The 11,045-nt window shown below is 42.3% G+C and overlaps 1 protein-coding gene across 1 annotated transcript in view; it reads left to right on the forward strand.

The window, feature by feature from the left end:
* The first annotated feature begins 7,083 nt into the window (after positions 1–7,083).
* LOC107119121 (serine protease 27-like) overlaps positions 7,084–11,045 on the forward strand; it is a 15,372-nt gene continuing 11,410 nt past the window's right edge. The window contains exon 1 of the mRNA XM_015421566.1: positions 7,084–7,090. Within this exon, the coding sequence (XP_015277052.1) occupies positions 7,084–7,090 (7 nt within the window). The remainder of the gene's footprint in view (positions 7,091–11,045) is intronic.

Consider the following 11,045-nt stretch of genomic DNA (forward strand, 5'->3'; position numbering starts at 1 on the left):
CAATGGTACATATTTTCATGCCATACGAGTTTGTTCTGCTATTGCACTAGGACTACCTTTTCAGCATAAAATACCAAAATATTTATACACATTGCCGGTCCCCAAGTTATGACAAGCCTCTATGATGGCCCAAATGGGTGCTTTACCATCAGGGGCATAAAGTGGATATTATTCAAGGATTCCCTGTTCTGAAAGAATTTGCTCATGCCCTGAGGGAAGAATTGAGACCATAGCACATATTGTATTTGACTGCCCATTGAGAGCTGAAGCTAGGAAGAAGTTTCTTGTGCCTTTATTTTCTCTAATTCCGGAGTCTAGTATGACAATCGAATCTAAGATTAGTTGGCTTCTTTCCGATTCTGACCTCAATGTTACCTTCTGTATGGCGAAGTTTTTTGCAACCCTATATTGAGTGTGTCTTTGTTCAGTTGTAGTTCGTGTGGCTTTTAACAGTACAATTAAGGTAAAGTTATGAGAGCATCCTAGGGAGTCTTGCGACATGGTGACCCAGTTACACAGCTGGAAGTGACATTGCAGTGCCAATGCGTGCTGTTTGGGAAGTCCCACTGCCCTAGCTGCTGTGGACACAGCTGTTGGTGCTTCACGTACCCAGGGAGCCCCATCCACCCTGGATGCAGCCACCATGTTCATCTTCCATTGCAGTGGCCTGGCTGGGAATGGGGCCCTTTCCTGGGCCACCGGTGTTTCCCAGTCTGCCCCGTAAAGCTCCTTCTAGCAAAAGTCCACATGGTCAAAGCAATGGTATTCCCAGTAGTCATGTATAGCTGTGAGAGTTGGACTATAAGGAAGGCCGAGTGCCGAAGAATAGATTCTTTTGAACTATGGTGCTGGAGAAGGCTCTTGAGAGTCCCTTGGACTGCAAGAAGATCAAATCAGTCAATCCAAAAAGAAATCAACCCTGACTGTTCCCTGGAAGGCCAGATAATGAAACTGAAGCTCAAATACTTTGGCCATCAAATGAGAAGGGAGCACTCACTGGAGAAGACCCTGATGCTGGGAAAGACTGAAGGTCAAAGAAGACGGGGACGGCAAAGGATGAGATGGTTAGACAGTGTCATAGATGCAACAAACATGAAGTTGAGCCAACTTCAGAGGACGGCGGAAGACCGGAAGGCCTGGCGTGATCTGGTCCATGGGGTCGTGAAGAGTCGGACGACTGTGCAACTGAACAACAACAAGCACACCTTTATACAATGAGCTTCATCATTCAAACCAGGAACAGCATCTAGACTGCCACTGGTGGGGGTCATACAGGGAACATTTCACATATTGGTGAGCGGGTCTGTTGTCAAAAAAAAAAAGCTTTTGGGCCTAGAGACACAATGGATCAAATTCTAACTAAATGTTTTGCTACCAGAAGGAATGAGGAAATTTCCACCAACTCCTTCTTCTTACAGCAGACCCCAGATTTGCCACTCGTGCTGTTTTGAAGAGTCCCCTGTTCCATAGGCAAGCGGGTAAAGAAAGGGAATAAGATAATGAGGATAGAGAGTACTTATATGCTTTCAAAGTTTAATTTGATTGTTAGAAAGAGGAGAATATGAAAAATGAAGTTTTAAGATATGCATAAAAATATATCTATCATCCATCTATCTATCATCCATCTATCCATCTATCCATCATCTATCTATCTATCTATCTATCTATCTATCTATCTATCTATCTATCTATCTATCTATCTATCTATCTATCTATCTATCTATCTATCTATCTATCTATCTATCTATCTATCTATCTATCTATCTATCTATCTATCTATCTATCTATCTATCTATCTATCTATCTATCTATCTATCTATCTATCTATCTATCTATCTATCTATCTATCTATCTATCTATCTATCTATCTATCTATCTATCTATCTATCTATCTATCTATCTATCTATCTATCTATCTATCTATCTATCTATCTATCTATCTATCTATCTATCTATCTATCTATCTATCTATCTATCTATCTATCTATCTATCTATCTATCTATCTATCTATCTATCCATCCATCCATCCATCCATCCATCCATCATCTCTCTCTCTCTATCTCTTTCTCCACTTAATAAAATGTCAATTTTTTAAAAAAGAGTCCCCTGTTCCCCAGGAGCAACATTTGGGGGAGATATGTGGGCTGCAGTGGGGGCGGGGAGGAGGAACTTAATGTTCCATTGACAGATGTGCTTTGCATGAGTGGAAAATCTGGTCTTGATTTTTTACACAACTTTGAGTGGAAATTAGAGGAGGAAATCTCAAATAAAACAACATTTATATCGCTGAAGTTCACTGTTCACAGCTGCTCCCTTCCCAGTAATCACCAGTGGCCTTCTGCCTTGACTGCTGAATTGCCATGGCTGTGGGCCGGAGATATTTTGTGGGAAGAAGGGTGTGTGAGCTTTCCGGGAATGTTATATGCCATCCAAATGATTATGGGATAAGAGAGATCTGGGCTGCTTGATTTACGCTGAATAGCAATCTGGGCGGTGTGACGGATAGGATTAATGGTCTATGGGAGTGCATTGTTTGGGGTGTGAGCAATCTGGGGTGGGGAGGACATCTCTCTGTGTGTGAATATTTGAGGGGGCGAGATATACAGAGCCAAAATGATTTTCCAGTGAAATGTCTGAGGGCCGAATGGTTATGGAAGAGAGTCTGGGGGACAGTGGTGTGTCAAATTTTTGTGAATTTTAGCAATAAGAATTGCCACTTGAGAAATGTGAAAATATTCACAAAATAATCCTGCCGTCCAGTCTTTTTTTGCTGATTATTTTGCATTGGCTCGCAGACATTATTCCCCAAACCTGCATCAACTGAGGTGGCAGGAGGGATGTAGCATCTCTGTTCTCAGGGCAAAAACTCATTTGCTTGAATTTCAAATGAATCATGTTTGGATTTGTGAGAATCCTCAGGCAAAGATTCCCTCAGGGCCCCACTTAATCCACCTAAAACCAACCCCAAACATGACAGGAAAGCTAATCACATGACTTGCTTGGTTCCTTGGATCCCCGGGCCCCCAAGAAATGTGTCCCTCTAATCCCTTTCTAGTGGTCCTGATGTGGTAAAGTGGTGAGAAGACTTTGGATTCAAATCCCCATTCAACCACCGAGCTCGCTTGGTAACCTTGGGCCAGTCACTATCTTCCAAGGTAGCTTGAGGAGAAAACTGAGGAGGAGAGAGAGTCATGTATGCCTCCCTGATAACTTTGAACAAAGAGCAGGACAAAAATGGGATAGCTAAGCAAGAAGGTTATTCCTCAGCACAGCCCTACTTTCAATTGGATGAGTACCCCATTTTGAGGGAGTATTGCTGTGGTTTCTTTGACAACAAGCTGTATGCCTTCTTTTCCTGACACTCAGTGAACACACACACCTTCCCATAAAGCAGTGCAAAAAATTGCTGAAAAGAGGGAAGAGCCTATGCTTCATGGGAGGAGAAAATGGTTACGAAACTTATTTCTCTCCCAGCTCATCTCTATTTCAGAGGTGTTTCATAGGAGGGGTTCTGTGTTTGTACAATGTATACCTATGTGATAAAGTTAACCTTTTTGATGTCTTTCAATGAATTCTGGGAGTTGTAGTTCGGTGAGGCTGCTGTGAGAGATCCCTAGCCTCCAGAACTACGGCACTTGATAGTTGTATCCACAGTGAAGAAGACAATTAGGCAGAAATAATTGTTTGACACCAACTGAACAACAAAAAAGTTTGAGGAGAAAACTGAGGAGGAGAGAGAGTCATGTATGCCTCCCTGATAACTTTGGACAAAGAGCAGGACAAAAATGGGATAGCTAAGCAAGAAGGTTATTCCTCAGCACGGCCCTACTTTCAATTGGATGAGTACCCCATTTTGAGGGAGTATTGCTGTGGTTTCTTTGGCAACAAGCTGTATTCCTTCTTTCCCTGACACTCAGTGAACACACACACCTTCCCATAAAGCAGTGCAAAAAATTGCTGAAAAGAGGGAAAAGCCTATGCTTCATGGGAGGAGAAAATGGTTACGAAACTTATTTCTCTCCCAGCTCATCTCTATTTCAGAGGTGTTTCATAGGAGGGGTTCTGTGTTTGTACAATGTATACCTATGTGATAAAGTTAACCTTTTTGATGTCTTTCAATGAACTCTGGGAGTTGTAGTTCGGTGAGGCTGCTGTGAGAGATCCCTAGCCTCCAGAACTATAGCACTTGATAGTTGTATCCACAGTAAAGAAGACAATTAGCCAGAAATAATTGTTTGACACAAATAGGAATGTTACAGTTATTAGGCTGATGTCTAACTAGTTTGTTTGACATAGGCATGCCTGTCATGAAACCTGCAAGCAAAGTCTGAGAGGTGCACTCTTTTCGGTTGATAAATGGATACTGATTAAGCGGATTATCTTTTTGCCAGTTACATTTGCCACTGCTTCTGAATTCACTGGTTTGTTACTCTACAGCAGATGGCTCAATAACTCAGCATGGCATGATTGACAGGCAGCTTTTGTTATCATGTGATTTGGGCGAGTGGTTTTTAATGGATTCCAAAGCACAGGTATAATGAAGACAAAGTCTTGACACTAATTGAACTAATGAATATGGAATGCCAAGGTGATTGCAGTAGACAAATTAGTTGTTACGCTCAAACTCATCTGACATAACTGTGCTGGAGTTTGGGAAGATTCTTAATTGCTCAGAATTAGTTAATATATTTTTGCTCATGGTCATTTGAGACTTTCTAACACTTAGCCCCTGTACCATTTTCATGATCTGATCTGCCTCCTCTTAAGCTTCTGTTTGTTCTGCTGGGGAAAACATGCAGGTAACAGTCCCCCTCCCCCTAATGTGAAGGTATACATATGTATATACGTAAAACACTATACAAAAAGAATCTTGATATGAACTGATGTGCAATTACATCAAGATTGCATTTTTGGCAATGTCTGCTCAATGTGCATATGCTTACCTGGAACAGAGGTGGGGAACGGGAGGAAGAGACAGAAATGTGCTAAAGAAATTGAAAATGACATCAAACTGCACATTCCAATTTCTGAATGAATTGTTTGGAATTTTTAAAAACCTGATTCACACAGTCAAGAGAATAAGGTGATTGTATAGACCATACCACTTTAGACTGAAGGTGGTGGATTCCAGCACTGAATATTTCTTCACATTCAAAGAAAAAAACTCCCTGCAACCAGAAAGCTTGCATGACAGGGAGAAATATTATATCCGTCTCTTTGGGTATGATGTTGGTTTTATATTTGCAGGAGGCTTTTAACAGAGGGAAACATTCAAAAAATGTGATCCTGTACCTGGGTCTGAAGTGGTACAGTCCATGCTATACTGCTTATTTCTTCTGCTTCTGCAAGTTTGTTCTACATCTACATTCACTCAGGATGAGTACAATATATATTATCCTGACTTTTTACCCTTTAGGGAATGACTTGTTGAAATGTTCTCATTGTGAATTAGGTCCAGGTAGGCAGCTGTGTTGGCCTGGATTCAAACTTTGTTCCACTCATTGTGAATTGTTAGTGCTGTCATTCTTCAGAGTGTAGCTCCCTTCCTGGGGTCTCCAGAAGTTAAATCTTGGAGTGTGTGTGTATGAAATGTACCCTGTCTACAGCATGCATGCATATTAATGTGGGCACACAAACACTAAGGCACTATGTAGCGCATAGGCTGCCATTTCACATTTGGTACTATGCGAGGCATAAATAAAACAAACAAACAAACACATAAATAAGGTTAGAGCAGTAGAAAAGAGCGAGAGACCAGGAGCACCTTAAAAGAGTAACGAAATTTGTGGCGGTATGAGCTCTCATGAGTCATTACCAGGGGTCATTTCCTGCAGGAGCGCACAGGAGCGGAGCTCCGGCAGTAAAGAGCCCAGGGGGCAGGCACATGCAACAAGCCCCACCCCCTGCTCCCAGCAGCCCTCAGTCAGAGCAAGAAGCAGCTAGGTAAGCTACAGACCCCCCCGACCCCCAGTCCAAAACAGTCCAGTGGCACCTTTAAGACCAAGTTTTATTCAGGTACAAGCTCTCCCTCCTCTGCGAGGGCAGATCTGCACATCCCCCCCCCAATAGCTAGCAATCTAAAACAGCCCAGTGGAGCCTGAGCAGTGGGTGTTGCCTTCTGACACACTTCCGGTGATGTCAGGGGGTGTGACATATGCAAATAAGTTATGCTAATGAGTATGCCAATGAGCTCCTGCACCTCTTTTTCTATGAAATGAACCCTGGTCATTACTAACTTCTTCAGATAAGACTGGACTGCCTTTGCTGCTTTGGTGATGGGGATGAGCCACCCCTGTTTACTTACTACAAGATATACGGAGGTGTATTCCATTTATTTATTCAAAATATATTTATGACGCCTTTCCACCCAAATAGGTTCCTAATAGGCGGTGAACATCAAAACAGTTCAACACTGGAAAAAATATTAAAATAGAATATACGGCCCAGGCTAGATCTATCTAAGCAGGGTCAGCTCTGGTTAGGGTTGGTTGGGAGACCTCCAAGGAAGCCCAGGGTTGCTACTCAGAGGCAGGCAATGGTAAACCACCTCTGAACCTCTCTTGGCTTGAAAACCCTACGGGGTTGCCATAAGTCTGCTGCAACTTGACAGCAAAAAAAAGAGAGTAGAATAATTCAATAAAAACCTATACACATCCATAACACACATGTTGTTTGAGTATCAGTCTATACATCTGATGCGAATGGTGTCATGCATGGGCTTGAACAACTAGGTTACAGGAGAACAGGAGTTTTGAGACCCCTGTCAAGATGGAAATCTTTACTCCGGAAATTAACCTTTTTGCTATCAGATGCAGCTTGTAGAAGATTTTGTCAGCCGAGAGGAAACCTCAGATTGATGGATCGATTTAAAATCCAACCTGGAGATGCAGCTCTCCTGAGAGAAGGAGGCTGGCGAAAGCCTGGAAGGAAAGAAATGTGGTTGGAAAGCAAAAGAATGCAGTACACTGAAGGCAGGGTAGAGCCTTCAGCAAGGGGATGGGGGTTGGGGAGAGCGTGGTCAGGGATCATGTGTATGAGAATCAGGGAATCACAAACATGTCCCTGTTTTCAACTGTGACGTGATGGAGGGTGAGCACGACAGCTCTCCTGTCTTCTCCAGCCTGAGATGCTACCACCTTCCAGGCAGCCCTAAATGGATTCTGCTTTGGCTCATGTCCCAGGAGTGGCACTCAACAGGTACATAACCTTTCAAGCTTTCTGTCATCCAGGGTTTTTGCCAGTAGCTTGTGAATTACTGGCAGTGATTTTTGGCTTTGGATGTGGCCACATGCCTCACCCTTTCCAAGGACAGTCTTCACACTGTGGCTTTGTTGCCGGTTGAGAAATAGCTAATCTCACAGAAGGATACACCTCTCTTCCTCCTACTGTCCTGTGCAGCAACAATTAAAACACAAACACACACAAAGAGGGTGGAATATGTATTGCGAAAGCTGGCGACAGCTGACAAATGGGAAAAAAAATAGTAAGTCTTTATCCTCTTTCGTTGCCTTTCCCCTTATATCTTCACAACAAAACAGTCTAGAGAATTACGTAAAAAAGAAAAAGAAAAAAGAAAGCAAGCTGGAAAATCAGAGAACTGGTAGACAGATAGTTTATAACATCATCATGAGATGACAGTTGCTGGTTTTTAAACTTCCCCCAGTGGCAATAGGGGGAATGGCTGACATGGGGAACTGGGGGTCGGGGGTAGGGAAAATGCAGGGAAACTTGCCATGTGGAATCCCTATCATCAGCTGCACCAGCAATGAGAAAACCACACAAGCCTGTTTCTACCAGAACACCAGAGAAGTGCTTGTGTAATTAGACCACACAGTCCACGTTTTCCCTGGAATTTGCAAATCATTTTGCAAACAAATGACTCTCAGTTTTGTACAACAGGTGTTATTTTTGCTGTGCTGCTCTCACAAAACAGTAATTCTTGGTTCACGTGGTCTTTGAAGTCCATAGCAGAGAAAAGCAGTGCCCACCAAGATCAGCATAAAGGTTGATGGAGAAGAGAGAGGCAAATGAGAAAAAACAGCCTTCATAAGAGACTGGAGATACCATTTTATGGTCCTTTGATTGGGATGGGGTGCCCAGGGATTGCCTACTTTAAAATTTACCTACCAAAACATTTCACAATGTTAAAATAGGATCTGGTAACAAAACTGATGGGCCGCAAGAAAGGCGGTACCATATTTACTGAAAAGGAAGAAAAACCACCCTGCAAAGGTTATACATAAAAGGCTTTTTATTACTGTATAAAAGCATAACTTATATACAAGTTTGGTGTAGTGGTTAAGTGTGTGGACTCTAATTTGGGAGAACCGGGTTTGATTCCCCACTCCTCCACTTGCACCTGGCTGGATGACCTTGGGGAAGCCGTAGCTCTGATCAGAGCTGTTCTTGAAAAAGAGCAGTTATTGTCAGAGCTCTCTCAGCCCCACCTACCTCACAGGGTGTCTGTTGTGGGGAGGGGAACCTGGTCATCCTTTCAAATAGACAGTATTTCACCAATCAGGCATTTGAATGATATGTGTGTGAATATTAACTGCACATACATAGTCAGAATATATATGCAATAGAGGGATGGTAAGCAGAGATCGTATCACAGTGTACTGTCAAGCTGTCTCCACCAGATGACCTTGAAAATACATCTGGATTTTTCAGGAGAAATTTGTGATTGGAATAATAGTTTTCTGTCAGTTCCCGGCCATAAACTTTTGCCAGAAAAAACCCCTCTCCTTGTCGCTTCAGGCATCTACTCTCAAATGTATTTGTCATTTCTTCGTACTTTGGGGGATCTTGTTGAAACTTGGTTTATTTATTGATTTTGCTCCACTTCAAATTGCTTGCCAAATGCGGCTCTTGTGTGCCTTCAGGGCGACTAATGGCACAATATAACAACATTAGTGAAAAGCCTGCGGGGAGAACAACCCCTCATTATAGTCACAAAGAAAAATGAGTTAGCTACAAAATGTTTTTAAAAATCCGTCCATCATAAGTCAGCTCATCAATCTGAAAACTTACCCATGCAAAGCCTTCTTAAATAACAATCTCACCAACCTATTTTAAATGGAAAACAGCTTTCCAGAAGTAACTATCACTACTGAAGCCCTGGCTGTGAGCTATCTGATATGTGAGATCAACTTTCCTGATGTCTTTGTGTGTACCAATGGGTCAGATCCAGCCAGCTTTTTAACTTAGGGCTACCCAATTCCTCTCCTCACCACAGCCCCTCATTGTTTGTGGCTTTTGTCCAGGCAGGTCCCACGATCCCCAGTATAGTCTTTTTGGGTGGTCCTTTTCACTCACAGAAAAGCTGGTTGGATCCATCCCAATGCTTTGGTCTGAGAAGTCCTGTCAAGTGTGCGTGTGTTAAAAAAAAACAACCCTCCCCTGTACCAACCCTTGGCTTTACCATGTTTGCATGGCACTTATATTTCATTTCCCCCCTATAAGAGGCATTTGGTATATCCCTCCCGATAAAACTTCTTCTTCTTCTTCTTCTTCTTCTTCTTCTTCTTCTTCTTCTTCTTCTTCTTCTTCTTCTTCTTCTTCTTCTTCTTCTTCTTCTTCTTCTTCTATTTACATTCTCAAAATTTATATTTTCATTTAAAAACCTTGTTGACCTTTATACGCTGTGCTGGCCTATGGTCAACAGTCCCACATGAATTTCAGCAGCCACCCAAATTTCCAACGTGTTACAGTCAATATGATAATGGCTCATTACTAGTTTAGGTTGCCAACTCTAGCCTGGGAGATTCCTGGAGATTTAGGGGTAGTGTCTGGGGAGGCTGAAATCTGGGGAGTGGAGAGATCTCCACAAGGATGTGGTGCCGTAGAGTCCACTCTCCTAAGGCGCCGTTTCTTCCAGGGAAACTGAACTCTGTAGTCTGGAAATCAGCTGTCACTCTGGGAGAACTCCAAGCCTGTTGCTAGCTGGTGGTTGGCACCTGGCAGGAAACCGGGGATGTCTGGCAACATGACGTGGGGCACAGTTGAAGCAATGGCATGGCATCACTTCTGAAGCGAACCTAAATGTGACATCCCTGGAAGCCCTATCCAGGACTCACCAGGAGGTTGGTAAGCCTGTCACTAAAGCATTCAAGAAGACTTCGGGCTTTGGAAGTTCTAAATGAAGGGAACAGTTTCATAGTTGTGGGACGATGACTCTTTGGTAGAGTTTTATTGGTAGAACCATCTGATGTTTTATGTTTCCCACATGGGAAAAATATGTCGTCCATCATGCTACAGTGAAAGCAATGCTTTTTACCTGCTAGTGAATGAACCGGAAGCCTGTAGATGTTTCACTGAGGCATAAAGCTTGAAGCGTTCTCTTGTTACTGGCAACAGTTATAATTAAATTTTACAGAGCAAGGAGTGGGATAGATTACATTTTGGATTATGCCAGGGATTAATTTACAGGCAACAAAAAATTAAAAGTAGCAATTACAGTGGGTTTGGAATTGATTACTTTGTGTCCATTATGCCTAATTAGAGATTATTAGAAGGCAATGGGTGGATTTTGCTGAAGATAAAAATTAGTTGAAATCAAGCATGTGGCATTAAAACCCAGATCTAGAACAATATGTTGTTTATAGGCAGGGGTCATTTTGTAGAAAAAGTGGTGCAGGAGCTCATTAGCATAACTCATTAGCATAATGTTATGTCTTGAGAGACATAATGGTAAAAGCATATTCTAGCATCGCTCATTATGCGGATTGTAAACATGTAGATACTAACAAATGGTGTGCCTTCTGGAGGGAATGAATCTGATTGGACGTTATATCTTGATTATGATTGGTTGTTATGTACCTAGTGTGATTGCATACTGTAAGCATTGTGGGTGTGGCTACCTCAGCCAGAATTGTATATAAGTTGCCGTTTTGCCTATTGAATTGTCTAGCTGGTCTAGTCCTTACAAGACTAAGCCTTTATGCTGTTCTCACTGAAATAAAGCTGAAATCACTTGTTGAACTGTTCCTCCGAGTTAAGTGTCATACTTAACAAGGTGGACTATAACTAATGTGAATCAATGGAT

The sequence above is a fragment of the Gekko japonicus genome, unplaced genomic scaffold, assembly GCF_001447785.1.
Source record: "Gekko japonicus isolate JY-2015 unplaced genomic scaffold, Gekko_japonicus_V1.1 scaffold1445, whole genome shotgun sequence".
Taxonomy (NCBI): domain Eukaryota; kingdom Metazoa; phylum Chordata; class Lepidosauria; order Squamata; family Gekkonidae; genus Gekko; species Gekko japonicus.